Genomic DNA, 19,833 nt, shown 5'->3' with positions numbered 1-19,833 from the left:
CCCAGCTGCTGTCACTGAGTTCGTGACCAGAAGTGAAGAGTTTCGTGTGAGTGGTAAAGGAGACTCAGAGGAAGGCAGGAGCGTGGGGAAGAACTGGCAGCCATATGTATTTAATGCATAGTGTTCGTCCAGTCCGAGGACCAGAGTGTGTTCTGTGTGAATGGTCTTCAACACTCCCTAACAGTCCTGCCCAGAAGCTCACTTTTCACTATGCACGGAGCGTCTTGTGCATCCGTAGTGATACTCCTGCAAGTCATCCTTATATTTCAAAAGAAAACGCTGGAGTTAATTCTCTCAAAGTCCGCCTTGTCATAAGCCATAGAGGGAAGATTGGAACTCTGCTCTGAATTAAATACTGACTTTCCTTTATTCTGCATTATCTGCCTAGAATAAGAATGAGAAAATAGAATATCAGAAGCCTTAAAATTCAAGCCCTTTAATTAATCGATGAGACAAAAAGCAAGGCTGTGGCTCAAGATTTCAGGAAATTTCAGAAGTGAGACTGGAGCTCTGGCCTCCGGGCTTCCTGGACAGACCGCCTCCCCCGACCAACCCCCACTGAACCTGACCTTGTTATGAAACAGTTGCCCAGGCTGCAAGGTCAATGGATTCTGGTAGCCTGACTGGGAAAACTCGGAAACTTCAGAAGGAAATCTTCTCACACATAAAACACAGATGAGAAGAGTGTGTTAAGGGAAAAAGACACAGAGACCTTATTGGAATGTGTGGATTATCTGAGATGATTCTGTTTACAAACCTCTAATACTTCCTGTACCTCAATAAAGGGGAGACGGTGAAGGGGAAAAGTTGCTTTGGGGGCACCTCACCCCTTTGTTCCCCTTCTCCCTTCCCCCCCAATTTCTCCAGTTGGTACCCCCCTTCTCCCCTCTCTTGTCTCTTGGTGCCCTCCACCCCCTATTTTGGAGGAAAGTGCCTGAAAGAAAGTGTGTGGAGTAACCCAATGAATCACTACAAAGCTAAGTAAGAAATCTTTTAATCTCAACGCGTCCCCCGTTAAATTCTGAATGTTCTTATCTCTGACAACTTAAATCACAGGGAAACATATTGTTTCATTGGAGTCCCTGATACTTTAAGCACATGAGGACAAAGAAAGTTAATTGCCTTCCTTCCAATAAAGCCTGTTACTGTAATTACCCATTAAATTAGCAAAGAATGCAATAGCCAAGGGTGTGCGGGTGTCCCACACTAACCCTTCAGACTACTCAGACATGGGTATCCATGTGTTAATCATAACTCCACGCATGGAAGTTTTCTCCTTCAATTCGATAGTGCTGTGAAGTGACATCAGACGAAAACATTCTGATAGCCAGGAACAGGGAGTTATCAACAACAAAACTGTTAATACTGTGAAGCATAATAAATACATATCCGTGACATTTCAGATGCAAAAGATCCCTTTTCACCCCAAGCTTGAAAAGAGGACGGTTTTCTCAACCAAAGAAGGGACACTGGCTGATTTAAGAATCAAAAGGAAATTTGATAATCTACTTACTAAAACTCGGTTGTCAGTTCTTCTCAAGGGTCCACGTTCCAGGACATCCGATAACCTGATGAAAAATGTAGGAATTCCTGAGCGAGGCTAAGCCTACAAGGGAGCTGCTGGCAGAGTAACCTAGCAAAGGCAAGAAAACAATTATTTCTAGATTTAAAAAAAGGTTTTTTGCAGTAACAATTAAACCTCATAAAATAATGTACAGCAGCGCTCCCCACCCCTGGCCCTCGGTTTCAGAGACCGGAGGGCAACCTCGGTCCCAAAACACTAAGCGGAAAAACGCCAGAAGTCAACAGTTGAGAAGTTGTAAATTTCACGCTTGTCGGAGTCGCGTGAGGAAATCTCGCGAGGTCAGCTGGTTCCCGCTGTGGGCGAGACTCGTCCTGTAGTGCCGCTGGTCCGACCGTCCCGCCGCTCGTTTGTCAGACGGGCTGCCGCGGTACCGCGTGACCCTCATTTTACTGAAGGACGACCCCAAAGCCCAGGAGGAGTGACGCTGGCCGCTGGAATGTGCCCAAGGGAAGCCGGGAGGCGCTTCCTTTCAGGGAAAGTTGTCGAATGAGAAGAAAAAGACTCGCCTGCTGAGGTGGCTAGGAGCTCGGGTAAGCCGGGGACATTGTGACGGTGGAAAAAGAAGCGCGAGCTGGTTTTGCTGTCACACCTCCAAGTGCCGAAGTTACGCCACAGCGCGTGACGGGTGCGTAGTCACGACGGGCAAGGCATTCAGTCCGTCGAGTCAGCTAGTGTGAGGGCGAGAGAGGCCGCAGGCGCACGACTGTTAGCGCGGCCGGTGGTTCTAGTTCTCGTGTGTGTGATGAGCTGCTGGCGCTCGTCTCTGACTCGGCCCAATTTTGGGTTTAACCTCGGTCCCCAGGCGCGTGCGCAGGAGAAAACGCGGAATTTCTGCGTCCGCTCCCCTCTGCGGCTTCGGGCAGCCCCTGGGGGCATCCGAACAGCCGTGTCCCCGCTGCATAAGGAGAGACGGCTATGTAGGCCACGAGACAATATGTTATAGGAGAGTTTATCTCACAGAACGAGGGAATAAGCACCTTACTTGTTTGAAATGCGGATAAAAGTGAGGTGGCATTTTTCAGTTATCAAATTGGTAACTGTTCTCTTTCACATGCTGTATAAAATTGATAGCCAACAAGGACCTACTTACTGTACAGCACAGGGAACTCTACTCAGTATTTTGTAATAACTTGTAAGGGAAAAGAATCTGGAAAAGAACATGTATACGTCTTATATTCTCTCTCTCTCTCTCTCTCTCTCTATCTGAATCTCTTTGCTATACACCAGAAACTAACACAACACTGTAAGTCAACTATACTTCAAAATTTTTTTTTAAATTAAAAACATAAAACAGCGTTGGCAAAGGCGATACAGTCAAGATATTCTTATATTCAGCTGGTGAGGGGAATGGGTACAGTTTCCTAAAAATCAGTTTAGCACTATGTGTTAAGGCCTTGAGCAAAGAATCCTAACTCTGGCCCTTTTTTTTCCATGAAACATCAGAGTTTAATGATGTGTTGGAAGCTGTTTGGTATCATATACAACTGCAAGAAGTAAGAAAAAGGCTAATATCTAAGAGTAAAGGGATTAAATATATTGTGACCAATCCACTAAAAATGTTTTTCAAAAGTATTCAGTGACCTCAATATCTGATTAAAAATTGGGAATTCCCTGGTGTTCCAGTGGTTAGGACATGGCACTTTCACTGCCGGGACCTGGGTTCAATCCCTGGTTGGGGAACTAAGATCCCTCAAGCCTGGGGGGGGGGGAGATATATATGTATATATGCATACACACACTATCTAATGAGAAATATGTAATAAGCAAAAATGCTCAAAACAGTCATAAAAGCAGAATAAAAACACATTACAGTCTTATTTTTATTCTGTAAATATGTGTCTTTACCAAAATGTCCTATTAACTTATATGTGCAATATACATAGTGTTGTAAATAAATACATAAAAAATGATAACAGCAGTCATCTCTAGGTGATGGGTTTATTCAGTCAGTTATTTTTAGTTTTTTCTTGCTAATTTTTAGGTTTTCCCAAGTTTTCTACAATGTCCATATACTGCTACAATCATGATAAAAGAATTCAATAGAAAAGGAAAACACACTCAATGGTATGTGACTCAGTACATATTTTTTGTTATAACAGGATGAATATTAATAAATATTTAACCCATGTTTAAGCAGCTAACCTACACGTTCATTCAACGATTTGTTAGATAATGGTTTGAAGAGTCAATTAAATTCTGATTTTTAAAAATGTGGTATGATAAGACATGTTTAGTAATAATATAGTTACGTATTACATTGTATAATGCAATAACAAACTGTTTACAACAAGAAAATTTTAAAACAAGTGGTATCATTTATAAAGGAGACAGCATCTCCTCCTGGTAAAGCGATCAGGTTCTAGAATCAGACCCCCAGCTCCAGGACAGCTCTTCCACCTTAAGCCCTGTAATCTAGGATAAATTATTTAACCTCTTTATAGCTCATTTTTTCTCCATAATAAACACCATAAATCTTATAACTTTGCGGTGGAATGAAACAGGATGTATATAAAGCACCTTGCAGAGTGTCAAATACATAGTAATTTAAAAAATTATGATTAATAATACTGTAATATTAATGATAATTTATTAGATGATTATAATACTTCTATTGAATGTTGGTCAAGGGAGTACATGGAAAGTTTAAAAATATGGCGATAAATACCAAAGCATCACAGGGCGATGCTCAGACTTACGAACAAGGAGTGACCATTGAATCAGAGGAGAACCGGAGCGTGTGGGGTCTGGACATGGGGGGAGGGGACCTCACATCACAGACAGAGGAACTGGAGAACTGACCACAAGATCTAGCAACAGGGAGGTGACAGCTCACCTTGATAGGGCTGTTTTCAGGTTCAGGAGAGAATGGGAAGAGATCAAAGAAAATGATTCACTGGAGGAATTTCCTCTCCCTGCTCCCAGGAGAGGAGAGGAAAGGGCCAGGCAGCTGTGGGGAGTATGGGCAGGAAAGAGTTCTATTTGTTCGCTGCTCGCATGCTTGCCTTTTTGCTTGTTTGCTTTGTCTTTAGGTTCTTAAAGATGGGAAGTGAAACATGTTTGTATAATAATGGGATTGATCAAGCAGAAAAGAAAAAATGATTGTGAGGAAGGAGGAAAATGATGGCATCATGTTATTGAGGTGATGAGCGCCAGTGCAGACAGAGGTGGAAGCTCTGGTTTTAGATGGGAATGGCTCCATCATCCACGATAACAACCATATAAGGTCATATGATTAAACTGATTTTTATCAGCATCAACATGAGCTATGCGCTTATATAATTAACAGAGAATAGGAAAGTGGGTCCATACTGAGATATTTAGTGATTCTTAGGGATTCCTAGAAATACTTTGATATAGTTTGAAAAAAAATTTAAATATGTGTTAAAAATATAAAGTGATATGAATTTTGATGACTCTTCGTCAATATAAAACACATAAAATCTAATGAAATGTTAAACGATTTAAGTAAGAGTTGCTATAATTGGATCTATTAATGAAGCAAATTAATATTTTGAAAGTATTTCTAAAACATTATGGTGTAAATGCTTAGAAAAAAAGTAAGCTTTACAGTAAGTGAAAGAATGCAAACTACTGGGATTCCTCAAAATATATTATTTTCAAATCATTTATTTTTCTCTTCAAAATGAAAAAGATTAACAAAAAATCTCTGAGATAATCCAGAAGTTTAGATTTTTTTTCCCCCAATAATAAAGGAAAACAAAAAATTTTCCAAACAACACATGAACCAAAAATATATTTTTCTGAAATATTTTGTTTTCCTAATTCAAGAATAAGGTAACATATATAATGGAGTTTGAATTATCATATCTGCTAAGGTGACAATATAAAAAGACAATGTATTGATAAATACAAAAGATTAATAGCTTATGGACTGTAATTGCTTGCCAAATTTAATAGAAAGCTATTGATTAAATAATTATAAGACAAATTAAATTAGATAACAAGAACATCTCTAACAATAAGAAAGCTCAATAAATTATGTATGTTATATACATAAATATTTTACATATTGTTTTATATATAATAAATGTAAAATATTTAAGTATACAATAATATATATGATATGTAAAATATTTAATATATAACATATATTATATATAGTGTATAATATGTAAAAATACATAACATATAAATAAAATATAAAATAAATGTGAATGTGTATATATGTGTGTGTGTGCATGCACCTGTATAGTAAGCTCTCGCAACTCAAAGGATTTCCAAGGATTTCACTATTATTGGTATCAATGATTGTGAATATTCTTTTCACGTGCCACTTAGAGGGAATTTTTTTAGCCTGGAGAAGTATTAATAAAATCACGATAATCCTCTGAGTTAATAATAAGTCCAGGGCTTCCCTGGTGGCGCAGTGGTTGAGAGTCTGCCTGCTAATGCGGGAGACACGGGTTCGAGCCCTGGTCTGGGAGGATCCCACATGCCGTGGTGCGACTGGGCCGTGAGCCACAACTGCTGAGCCTGCGTGTCTGGAGCCTGTGCTCCGCAGCAAGAGAGGCCACGGTAGTGAGTGGCCCCCGCTTGCCACAACTAGAGAAAGCCCTCGCACAGAAATGAAGACCCAACACAGCAAAAATAAATAACCTCCTACCCCCAACAAAAAAAAAAAAAAAAAAAAAAAGTCCAAAAAAAGAGCTTATGTTTTAAATTCCAAACCCTGATTTCTTCAATTTGTCAGTAGTTGGTGTATATATGTGAAACAGTTTCCTCTGTGGTTTGTGAGGTTTCTCAATGGCTTCCGTCCCTGTATTTAGTAAATTAAGTTTGTTTGAAACAAATTTGCATTTTATTGGTTTATTTGGAATTTTCTGAGCTCCCCATTATGGGTAAACTATGGTGTTAGACATTGAATCCTATCATCTGGTATAGGAATTTCCAAGGACACCAGAGGTAGATGGTAGGATTGGGTTTCCTGAGAGAAGTCTGATGTGTGTGGAGGATCGCAGTGGACTCTGACTTCTTGCTGCTGGGACTGGGGGAGGGAGCTGGGAGGGTCCAAGGAGCAGGCTGAGCTTAATTAGGGGTCAGTCATGGACAGAGAGGGGAAGGACATTCTCCCTGGAAAGGACAGAAAGTAGTTGTACGTAGCTGAGTGAAGCTAACATCCACCAGGGAACTTTTTTTTTTTTCAGTACGATGGTGCTGTACTGCTGTGGATTCTCCCCTCCTCTGAGTTCTAACTTGTTTCAAGTTAACACATCCTCTTTCTGGACAGCCCTGGTTCTTGGCAATGTTGTGAAGAAAAGGAAGGGACCCTCCTCAAAGGGTCTTTCCCCTCATCACCTCCCTGAAGCCCCTCCTGTCCTCCATCCAGAGTCCTCCTCCTTCCCTCCCCTCATGGCTGGGCAGAGAGATTTCCACGTTCAAGGACAGATGCAGCAGATGAGGGATGGGGGGGGTAGAAATAGTACCAGCTTGCCATTTTGTTGGTGCAATGGTTATGAAATGGCTCCGTAGCAAAGATCAGTACCTCTCTCTAATCATATCTGACCCCGAGTCTTCTTCTCAGTCCACTGGTGAACATCGGTGTCTGTCACTGTCTGGGTCCTGCCATTTTCTACACCATGCTGCAGCACCCCACCACACACACTTCTCATTCCATAGTACCCCAAGACGTCCTCTCAGGATGCTCCCCATCACAGGAGTGCTCCTTGGTCCTCTTCTCCTGGACATCCATCGAGAGGCCATCCCTCAGCTTGACCACAGGCCCCATCAGAGATGGCCCCTGCCTCACCCTCAATGCCTTGTGACCAGTTTCCAAACATCAGATGCCCTGCATCCATGGCTTACCTGTAGTTGTCATGCATCTCAGCACTGCTGAAAGCCACCATCTCCCCACCTGCTCCTGAACCTGCTCAAATGCCAGCGCCTCCCCTTACTTCTGAAGCAACTTCCTATAATAACCTCCTTTGGGGAGGTTTTCTTCAGTGCCTCCTTTGACAAGGAAAGGAATAGTCAATACCAATGTGAGGAAATTGCTTCTTTTCTTGAATTCAAAAGCTTGGTTTTTGGGAGGAAGGTGGGAAATGGGAGAGAATCAGCTTTTATTTTTAGTGCAGAGAGAAAAGAAATAACAGAGTCAATAGTTTAACCCTGGTGTCACTGCGATGATTTGAATTCCAGGTACAGAGTTCTTCGGCGTTTTCAGCTTCTTTCCAGGTGCTGGGATCCTACAGTCTCTACCTCCATGCCTTCCATTGTCAAGTGGGCAGAATACAGTGAAGGGTGTTGGATTCTGAGTGGGAAGATTTGAATCCAAATCCCACATCTTACTCCCTATGTCCTCTCAACAAATCTGTGAACCTTGATTTCCTAATATGAGTAAGGATCTTCATAATACCTACTTCAGAGGGTTGTGGAAAGAGTTAAATACCATGGTGTGTTTGAAGATGCTTCCTTAAATGTAAGGTAGTGTACAAATGTCACCGTGAAGAGGCCAGATGGGAAGTGGGATGAGGGCCTTGAGAGGTAGAGCCACAGACACATGGTACCCAGAGGGTCAGAAAATTCAGTGACCAGGGGAAGGGACAGGGAGAGGGAACAAATGTCCAGTAATATCAGCGATGGAAGGACAGTCCCTCCTCTGGGGAAGCCATGTGAATGCAAGTGATCCAAAAATAGCAACAAACACTGTCGTGTATGGAGCCCACGATGTCCAGGTCTGCTCCTAAAAATGGTGCATTCATTATAGTGCAGGGAACACATATCTGTTCCCTGCATTTGATATCAGCATGCCCATTGTATTAGGGCTGTTTTGAGAACCAGAACCAATAGGATGATATATATCATACCATCCTATATAAGAAATATAAGAAGTTGTCTCTCATAATTATGGAGTCTGAGAAGTCCCAAGATTTCAGGGTGAGTCAGTAAGCTGGAGACCGAGAGAGCTAATGGTGTGGTTCTAGTTCAAAGGCTGGCAGGACCAAGACCCAGGAAAAGCCAGTGTTTCAGTTTGAATCTGAAGGCAGGAAAAAAAATTAGTATCCCACTATGAAGGCAGTCAGACAAAGATAAATACTGGATGATTTTACTTTTATGTGAATCTAAAAAACAAAACAAACGAACAAATGTAATGAAACAGAAACATTGTCAAAGACACAGAGAACAAACTGGTGGTTGCGAAAAAAGAGGGGTCGGGGCAGAGAAATAGGTGAGGGAGATTAGGAGGCACAAACTTCCAATTACAAAATAAGTGAGTCACAGGGATGAAATGTACAGTGTGGAGAATATAGTCAGTAATTATGTAGCATCTTTGTACGTTGACAGATGGTAACTAGACTAGACTTATCGTGCTGACCATTTTGAAATGTACAGAAATATCAAATCACTGTGTTGTACACCAGGAACTGACATAGTGTTTTAGGTCAGTTATACTTCAAAAAACAAGCAAAGGAAAACAAATAAACTTATAGGAAAAGAGATGAGATTTGCAGTTATCAGAGGCGAGGGGTGGAGGGAGGGGGAATTAGTTGAAGGCAGTCAGAAGGTACAAATTTACAGTTATAAAATAAATAAGTGCTAGGGATGTAGTGACAACTTGGTAAATATAATTAACACTGCTATATGTTATATATGAAAGTTAAGAAAATAAATCCTAAGAGTTCTCATCACAAGAAAGAATTTGTTCTTTTTCTTTTATTTTGTATCAATATGAGATGATGGATGTTTACTAAACATATTGTGGTAATTATTTGATTATACATGTAAGTCAAATCATTGTTCCATATACCTTGAACTTATGCAGTGCTGTATGTGCATTATATCTCAATAAAATTGGAAGGAAAAAAAGCAATAAAATTGAAAAAAAATTATAACCCAGTATGAAGGTGGTCAGGCCAGAAGAATTCTCTTCTGCTCAGGAAAGTGTCAGCTTTATGTTCTATTCCAGTCTTCAGCTGATTAGATAAGGCCCACCCACATGGAGGGGGGGCAATCTGCTCTACTCAGTCTGTGGATTTAAAACTTAATCTCATCCAAAAACAACCTTCACAGAAGCACCCAGGAAAACATTTGACAAGGTATCTAGTCACTTTGGACCCCAGTCAAGTAGACATAAAAAGTAACCATCACACTCCTTTTGCAGATAAGTTAACAGGCTCTGAATTAGTAACTTACACAGGCCACATAGCTAGCAAGTTGTGAGCAAAGATTTGAGCCCAGGTCTTCATGCTACTCTAGGTCCATATATGTAAATCATATGTAAATATGTAAATCAGAAATCTTTAAATTAAAATATTTTAATTTTAATAAAGATATGATAATTTTAATATTCAATACAAAATTTTAAATTAAACTATTATTTATTTTCTTCCCACAAATGACTTCCCACTTTTTTACCCCAGAAATGACCACAAAAGTGGAACTTCTTAAAACATTTAATGCAGAACCTAGTAAACTCAAGAAACTTAAAGCCTGAGAACTGTGACTTTAGAAACCAATGTCATACATTTTTTATATTGCCTGTAGGTTACGAGGGTCTGTAAGTACTGGTGTTCTTAGCATTTAATCATGCACATTTAGAACATTTCCTCCTACTAGCTTCCCATCAATAGATATTTGTTAAACTTTGAGTGGTTAAATGACTAGATGAGTGAATGAATGAATAAATTTCATTTTTCTTCAAAATTTTTCATGTATGTAGCAAATTTAGAAAACTCTAGTCACTGCACATAAGTTGAGAGAGCAGTCTGCTGGGTCATTTGATGAAATGATAATGATTTGTAGAATTTGCCATCACTGGTGGTAAGCAGCTTTGGGTATAGATGGTAATCCTACCACATACTATTTTTAGCTTCTGACACTGCTGTCATAAGATATGATCTTGCTGGTTGATAGACTTGCATTACTTATTCACAGGCTCTTATACTTCATTTGCTTTGCATCATTCACCCTTTAGAATGCATCCCATATTCCAGGGGTTGGTAAGAAAGCAGTTATGACTGGAAATGCTGTGAAGATAAAACACAATTTTATGATATCTCTCTGAGTCGTACCTAATAATGGTTTTATTTTGTTTCTTCCAGTGAAAAAGGCGATTGAATTGAAGTCAAGAGGAGTCAAGATGCTTCCCAGCAAGGACAGTAGCCATAAAAACTCCGTCTGTAAGTCCTCTTTCTTTCTGTATGAGGATTGATATGTCCATTAGAGGGAGCGGTTTCGGAGAGGTAATTCTATAAACTGCTTTTCCCACTTCATCTCGTTCTGCTTTCCTACCTTCAGAGTGTTTGCCGGGAGAGAGAATCTACACTGTGTATTCATCTTATCTCCTAAATGCATCTCAAACCCGTCTTTGCTCTCTACCCTCATCAATCACTGAGACTGGACCTTCCCGATTTCTCTGTTAAACAGCTGTTCCACTCTCAGGTGTTTTGATCCCAGTTTCTCTTTCCATTCTAGTATATACCACACATACCAGATTGATCTTCGGGGCACAGGAGTCTTGTCTTGTCATTTTCCTATTAAAATGTTCTTGATCATCCGTGGACTAAAGAATAAAATAGTTCCAGGCAACATCTATATCCCTTCAAAGAAAACCAGAATATGAAGACCACATGTATAGGGTTCTATCTGGATGTGCCCAGCACATAGTAGGCACCCGGCCAATAGCTGTTGGATAAATGAAAGTGTCCCCTGGCACCTACTTTTCTGGTATCTCTTCCTTTACACCCTTCACCATAATTTAGACAAAAGGACCAGTAGACTGTGTCATGTGTGCCTTTGCTAGAAGTGTCCTTGCCGCCTTCCTTGCATGCAGAAGCCCAGGTGGTCTTAGAGCCTCACCATTGGAACCCTTTCCTGACTTCTCCAGGCACGGTTAGCTGTTTCCTCCTATTGTTCCCCCAGTCCTGTGTTCTTAACCTCTGCATTTTGTCACAGTTTCACTATGGGTTTGCCTATCCTGCTCACTGCACATTAGAAGGCTCCATTGAGATTCTCAAGTGGGTTTATTTCCAGGGTGGTTCTTTCCCCTGCATCATGTTCTTTTTAAAATTTTCAGCCTCTTGGGGTACCTTTTCTATTCATTCCTGGTGACATCTTCTTGTGGTGTTCCTGCTGACCTGCTCTCTTGGTGAAGAATCCCAGTGGTTGGGATCTATGTATTTTATTTGGTTTGCCACTAATAGCAGTTGGTACATGCGGGACGCTTGAAGTCATTTGGAGCACCCTCAGTTCAACCAACTCTGCTTTTATCTGCGTGATATATTGGGCTTGTGTGTGAGGTTTTATCCATGACAAATATTACATTAAAAAGCAAATACAAACAGCAATAATGATCATTTAAAAATCACATTGTAGATTAACCTACCTCTGCTTTCTTAATATCCCTATTTTATGGCTTCCTAGTGATTGCCTGTGTAATGATAGTCCATCGACTCTGTATAATGACCCTATCCTCTGGCACTTGGGGAGGACAGAGAGGTAAACCCAGACCCCTAGGATGTAGGCTTCAGACACAGGTGTGTCTTAGACATTTTGAGATAATATAGACTGGGTGATTTAAATTTATTTCTCATAGTTCAGGAGGCTGGGAAGTCCAAGATCAAGGTGCTGGTCGATTCAGTGTCTGATGAGGACTCACTTCCTAACACAGACAGCAGTCTGTTTTCTCACTGTATCTTCATAAGGTGGTGAGAGGGAGAGATCACCTTTTCGGTATCTTATAAGGGAACTCATCCCATTCATGAGGTCTCTACCCTCATGACCTATCACCTCCCAAAGGACCCACCTCCACATACCATCACCTTGGAGGTCCGGGCTTCAAGATATGAATTTTGAGGACACACACAGTCTATTCAAGGGGGATCCTTCAGTCTCTGACTGCAATTCAGGCCCTTAGGTCTCACACATGCACACAAATCAACCTGTAAATGCACTTCCTGTTTTCATTGTACCTCTTTTTGGATAATCATGGGCAGTAGTGTTCAAATTAAACTGGACTTACAAATAATGAAGGACAAAACTACTGGAGGGCAGGAAGAAAGGAGGTCATTCTTTTAAAATAAAGTTTTAATATTTTGTTCTCATTAGTTCGGAATGTTCAGTAGAATGGGGGATGTGGTATGTATAGTTACTTTGAAATTTATATTTTATGGTTTAAAAACCTTGCAGAAATGATCCACAGTAACATAGAACTACATATCAGGTGAACCCTTACATCAAATCAATATGAGGTCTGATAGGTCTGATAGCAGTCAAGTAGACATCAAATTTATCTGCTAGTGGAACATTCAGCCAGAGTTGTTTTTATGAAAAGAACGTGTCTGGGTCCTTATCTGAACACAAATTGACAAATGAGTCATAACTCATTGGTGTTAGAAAGTGTTCTGCCCTTTCTCCCAATAGTATTAAACTATTTTTTTGTTAGACTTGAAAATTAATCATTAGAGGAAATGAGGAATGCCTTCTAAGATCAGCAATGTAATAAATAGTAAAATGTTATTTATGCAGAAGATGTGGCTGAGGAAACTAAATTAATTGCTTCATAGAGAAAAGGACATAGGCTTTGAAGCTAGAGAGACAAGGATTCAATAGTTGTAAAAGTATTTATCATATTCAAGTCCAAGTTTTATCATTTATAAAAGTAAAATGGTAATGATTCTTTTTGAGTAGACGAAGCAAGGTATTTGTAAACTGCTTGTAGTATACAGCATATAGTGGGCATTCCGCCAGCCATACCCATGGGAACTTTCCACACACAAACAGGAGACATAAAGACTGTATTCATAGTAGGTCAACCAAGGATCTAAACGGCTGGGATCTTACTTGCTGGAGGAGGAGGTAAGATCCGGAGCATTGAACTTGTTCTGTAAGATCTTAGGAAATAGTTTGGTTCCTCATAGGAGGTGAGCCCAGAACACAGGCCCCTGAAGCCTTACCCAGGACACAGCCTTCACCTAGGAAGTGATAAACCCCTTACCGTTTTGATGGGGTGTGAGAGGGAACATGAAGGTGATGCATATATTTTATACATGTGGTGACACTTGCTGCAGACATGTCAGTTACTGACACTATTATTAAATCATTTATACACAGATTAGCTAATTTATTTACATTCAGTATTTATATTAAATATGGTGCCTTTGGTATTGGCCTCATTATTTTTCACGCCATTCAATAAACTGTAGTCTCTGTATTTCTGGTTTACCCTGAGAGCTGGGTTTCTCTTGGAGACCACAGCCTCTGCTGTTCTCGAGGTTAAATTCAAGCATACAGGCCTCTCTGACACAGGGTACGTAACTGCCCTGAACCTCAGTTCCTCCACCTGAGGGTTTGGAAAAGGATATAACAAAATACTCAAAAAATGCTTAGTGTAGGGTCTGACAGCCACTGTTAGCTATCATCCTACCTCACTTGTGTGGATCTCTATTTTGGTGGTTTTCATTGTATATAGACATTTTTTATTTATGAGCCTTCTTCCTGAGATGCCTCACAGAGTAAGAAATGTGACAGCAAAGGCTGTGTAATTATCCCTTTACCCCCTAATCTAAGACTGTGTCTGCTACCAAGCACCAGTGAGGAGCTTATTTAATTACAACCTGACAGGAATGGATGACAGTAGCAACTGTCCTCTTTTTAAAAAAAAAATTTATTTGGTATTGGCGTATAGTTGATTAGCAATGTTGTGTTAGTTTCGGGTGTGCAACAAAGTGATTAAGTTATATGTATACATGTATCTATTCTTTTTCAAATTCTTTTCCCATTTAGGTTATTACAGAGTATTGAGCAGAGTTCCCTGTGATATACAGTAGGTCCTGGTTGTTTATCTATTTTAAATATAGTAGCGTGTATTTGTCAATCCCAAACTCTCAATCTATCCCTCCCCATCACTGTTTACAATAGCCAAGACATGGAGGCAACCTAAATGTCCGTTGACAGGTGAATGGATAAAGAAGATGTGGTACTTATATATACAATGGAATATTACTGGGCTGTTAAAAAGAATGAAGTAATGCCATTTGCAGCAGCATGGATGGACCTGGAGGTTATCATACTATGTGAAGTAAGCCAGACGGAGAAAGACAAATATCATATGATATCACTTATATGTGGAAACTAAAAAAAACAACTGTCCTCTTGTGGTTTTGGGTTGTGTTCTGCCAGTAAGAAGCCCCAGCAGACGATTGGAGGGAAGCATGATTGTGAGGTCTGGGTATTTATCACTCTTGCAAAATCCCCTCAAACTGGCTGTGCTTGAAGGTGCAGAGGCCAAAGGTCACAGCTCCTCTCAAAGGGGTTGACCCTACAATGGTCTTTCCCTCTGGCTTTCAGGGCTCATTTTCTCCCCTGTTGCTTCCAGCCCAGGGGGTGATAAGAGCTTGACTGTTACCTTGTTCCAAGTGTCTACACTACCCCTGGTGGCATCTCTAGGTGTACTTGGATACAAGCAGCCCCTTTGTAAGGAATACTGGTGTACATTACTCTCCTCGAGGGTGGCATTAATTTCCTGTTCGGACCCTGTTTAAGATGATGGAAAGCGGTCAAGATTTTGGTGAACCACTGAGGGCAAACTCTACCCAAAGATCCAGATGGTTAAAAACAAAGCACTAGACCAGGCAAGGAGCCATGCCTTCCTGCAGTTTCAGGTGCAAGCCTGGTTAAGTCCTCCTGACAGTCCCCTGAGCATCAGGAGGGAATCTAGGAAGTGCTGGGAAAGAGCTGGAGGCCCCGGACAGGGGGAGGTGAGGGTTTCACAGACCACCAGAAGGAGCTTGTAGTTTAGTGACGGAAGGCTGCTAGGGTCACAGCAGTGAGGCCATTCCAGCGCTGAATTGAGGGAACCTGTATCGTGTGTTATAACCGGGGAAAGACAGGGTTTTGTGACTAGTACATTAAAAAAATTTATACCAATATACAGTAACTGGTACATAGATTAAAAACAAGCTCTTGGGCTTCCCTGGTGGTGCAGTGGTTGAAAGTCCGCCTACCGATGCAGGGGACACGGGTTCTTGCCGCGGTCCGGGAGGGTCCCGCATGCCGCAGAGCGGCTGGGCCCGTGGGCCATGGCCGCTGAGACTGCGCTCCACAACGGGAGAGGCCGCAGCGGTGAGGAGCCCGTGTATAGTTGATTAGCAAAAAACAACAAACAAACAAACAAAAAAACAAGCTCTTCATTGTTCTATTTGAAGGATAGGTGGTGCCTGTATCCCACAGTCCCGGATTCCAGCCTATTCTCAGCCTGTCTCCCCATTTTCTCCCTAGATCTGCTTTGATTTTATACGTTTGGTCCACAGTGAGCCGCTTGAGAGCTGAGTTCTCTGGGAAGTGCTTCTTGTCTGACACCCACACTGAATTACACACTTCCTCATCCTCTGATAGCCCAGGCTAGCCAGCACTTAGCAAGTATTTACTGATTAAATAAATGAAGGAAGGAAAAATATCCATTATTGTGGAGCAAAAGCCCTACAGATTTTCTCTTTTACTCCTCTCAGTGGAATCTGATGAATCCTTTGTGAATTTTGCCCTGGAATCACAAAGTCAGTCAGTTCCTCCGTCCTGCCCTGATTTCATGTTACCAGTTAACCCTTAGCAATTCACTTTAGTCCTTAACATGCATCAGCTTAACCATAGGGTGGAGTGATGTGAAAGGCTGTGGAGATATTTCAACTCATCTATACAGTGAGGGTGATTTCCTACGTTAATTCTTAGAATGAAATGACTTACAAGTTTGGTTTTTTCATCAGTCTCATTCATTACTGATTAATGATGTTTTCAGGAAAGCCCAAAGATAATTAAGGTTTTTAATTCTGCATAATGCTCTAAATTTCTCACTATTTAAAGCTTTAAAGGATTGAAGCATAATTGGGCAACATACAGCAGGAAGGGCACCTGGAATAAATTCAGTCAACATCCCCCCCATCTTTCTTTCATCACTGAGTGATGGAAGGCTTCTCTTTATTCTGGAATTGGAACCTCTCAATAACATAGGATTGTTAAATTGCCACCCTTTTTAAATGGTGGTAACTGTAGATGACTTTCTTCCTCTTCTCCTTGACATTCTCCTCCACAGAATACAATGTTAGCAACCTAAGTGTGAGAGTCAGGAGGGTAGGTAATCCATTACTGCCCTTCTAACTCCAAAATATAAAAATCTGTAGGGAGAAGGGCAAGCAGAAACCTTGGTGGTTATTTTCCAGCTAGAGATTGTTCTCCCCATGTAAAATTAAAGACCAATGGCTTTACAAATTCAATATTGATTTGTTGTAACTCACTCAGATAACTTGATGGCACAGTGGTCTATTAAGCATTTGCAGTTAAAACAGTTTATACCCAAGCAGGATGGGACACTGGGTTCAGAGTCATTATTTAATGTAAAGCCAAGTTAAACATTGTGGAAAAATGGAAAAGTATAATGCATTGCCTTATAAACCCTTGGGAAAAAACAACAGACCATTATGAAACAAATGACCCTAAGATTCTTCTACTTTTGACTGTAGACCATTTCTTTCATTGCCTTTTTTTCCAATACGTGAATTTTTTCCTACCTTTAAAAAATACGTGAAGCCCTGTTAATGAAAAGCAATTGATCGAATATTGTCTTTTATAATAACAATAGTTCCATTTTTCTCTGGTTTTTCCTTTGTCTTGGACATAATTATTTGGAAGGGCACATTTTAAAACTTTTGTAGTTCCACTTTTTGGTCAGCAGTGCAAAATGATACCTTAATGACTTTAAAGAGTTAAAGATGCAGTCCTAATGATATAGTGCTTGATTTATCTTTTTAACATGGTGTGACTCATTAATCCACTTTCTAAAATATGCCATAATAAGTGACTTTCCCATCTGTGCTGGGTCATACTGTATTATCCACTTGTCACTAAAATTGCTGCATTCATAGTCGTCGTTTTCTTATGTTTGAGATAATTTAAGAGCAAATGGAATATACTAGTATGTAATATTCTCTTTTTACTTATATTCCAGTGTGCTAAGAGGGAAAAAAAAAGGTTAATCTTATGTCTTGCATAATTTCTTCCCTTCCTGTCAGCCAAAAATGGGCTCAGCCCAGGAAAAGTCTCTCCTTTCAATCCTTTCTCCATAAACAGGGATTAGTGGAAGTTAAGGAAAAGGAAAAAAGAAACCATTAATCTTTATTAATAGGGATGAGAGATAAATAAAATAAAATGAGAGATAAAGAAAAGGCAAGCCATCCCAATAATTTTCATCATTTGGAAAGTAGTTTCAGTGTGATCCACTCTCAGAGCGGAAAGAGGCATGTCTGATTAATGACCCCAGACTTCTCTCTAGATTTCCAGACTGTTATATCCACCTGCCCACCCAAGATTTTCATGCCCACGTGTGATAGGCATCTCTTTCCCGTCTCAGAAAAAGGCCATTGCTTTTCCTGTTAGGGACCTAGAGCCTGGCGCCACCCCTGCCCCCAGACACCAGCCGGCCTGGTGCCTCCCAGCATGTGTCAGAAGCCGACCACTTCTCTTTACCTCCAAACCACCAATGTCCTTAGGTGTATTACTGCATCATCCTCACCCCGTCTCCCTGTCTCTGCCTGTTTCCCTGCAGTCGAGATCTCCATACCTCATCCGGAGGGATCAGGAGGGAATATCTGTAGAATCACATCATTCTTCCTCTCAAAACACTTCAGCGCCGTCCCATCACAGCCAAAATGAACCCACATTCCTTACAGAGACCTACAGGACCTCCTTACCTCCCCACCCCATCCCCTCTCCCTCTGGCTCTTGTCCACTAGCTTTGGAGCTGTTTCTTAAGGATCTCAGACACACTCCCACCCCAGTCTTTTCTCCTCTATTTCCTGTCTGAAATGGTCACCCCAGTCATCCCTCCCTCCCTTCAGATCATTTCTCAAAAATTACCTTCTCCGTAGGCTCTCACTGGTCACCCTAGCTAACTTTCACACGCCTTGCCCATACATCACTTTACCCCCTCTTGTTACCTGTTCTGCTTTCCTCTGTATCACTTATCATAGTGTATCATATGTATCTTGCTTATTTTTGTATGTATGTGTGCATATTAGTGTGTGCATTTATATGAATGTGTGGGGGTGTGTATGGGGAACATTACGTGTAATATAGTGTACATAAGGTGTGCATTCTATACTATTACGTGATGTATGATGTATATGTTCAATATAATATATTGTATAACATAATACGTATTATGTGTCATATAATGTATTATATAATGTGTAAATAATATATTAAGAGTGTATATATATATATAAATATGTATATATATTCTTATTTACTTCCTGTCTCTTCCACTCCCTCCACTAGAATACAGTCTCTTTGAAGGTAGATATTTTTGTCTGCCCTCTTCAGTGATATCTACCAAGGACACAGCAGAGTCTCAGGCACACAGCAGTTGCTCAATAAACATTTATCCATTGAACGACTGAGTTTCCTAGTTATGTGGTGGCCTGAAGAAGTGTGACAAAGTGATGTCATACTTTTCTTCAGTTAGGTCTTTGTATTTCACATCTTAATCATGCATTCACCAGTCACACATTGAGGAAAGACAAATAGCTGTCATGGAGATGTTCAAAATATGTTCCTTCCCTAGAGGAAAGTACAGTCTACTGGTATTTCAGGTTATGTAAATATTTATCAGATGAGTGCTGCAATAAAGATAGCAACCCTTATTGAGCATTGAGTAAAAATAGAAATTTATTAGCTTTCAAAATAGTAGTAGATCAACCCATAAAAAGTCAGAATCCACAGGGAAGATGTAAAGCAACATTAAGTCCTTTGAAAGCCAAAACACCATACTTTCTATATTATACCTCGTCAATGACTGAATTCCTTGAACCTCTCATTTATAGACATGTGCTTGGCAGTGGTTAAGAGAAAATCATGCTTATTATCAAAATTATATGTAGTATATGAACAAGGCACAAATAATTAAATAACTGGTCGACTACAATAAAGTACTACAGTCTTAGAATCATTATGCCCACTGCATGAAAAGAAATGTTAAAACCATGAGAAATTAATCTTTTTCAAATTTCTGTCACAAGGTGACGGCATTTGGCAATAAAATCTCATTGTCAATCTAGATTCTGTGCTCTAGTAGGTCAGAAAATATTCTACAATACACTAATTTTCCTCTCTACCACTGCTGGATGAGTCCATTTGTTACTGAATTGATGACTAGGGCATGCTGGCTTTTAGAAAGGGCATTTGAAGAACTGCAATGAAAGCCAGCCCTGCAATTCTCCAAGTGCTACCCCAGATCTGGTGCT

General features: G+C 40.5%; 1 protein-coding gene across 2 annotated transcripts in view; it reads left to right on the top strand.

Annotated features, from left to right (window-relative positions):
• The window catches only part of CSMD1 (CUB and Sushi multiple domains 1), a 1,750,344-nt gene that overhangs the window by 1,166,078 nt on the left and 564,433 nt on the right, over positions 1–19,833 (top strand). For both annotated transcript variants that reach the window (XM_067722119.1, XM_067722118.1), the window contains exon 7: positions 10,645–10,722. In XM_067722119.1, coding sequence (XP_067578220.1) covers positions 10,645–10,722 — 78 coding nt within the window. The remainder of the gene's footprint in view (positions 1–10,644; positions 10,723–19,833) is intronic.

The sequence above is a fragment of the Pseudorca crassidens genome, chromosome 21 (assembly GCF_039906515.1).
Source record: "Pseudorca crassidens isolate mPseCra1 chromosome 21, mPseCra1.hap1, whole genome shotgun sequence".
Classification (NCBI taxonomy): domain Eukaryota; kingdom Metazoa; phylum Chordata; class Mammalia; order Artiodactyla; family Delphinidae; genus Pseudorca; species Pseudorca crassidens.
This window is presented reverse-complemented; position numbering and strand designations above follow the sequence as displayed.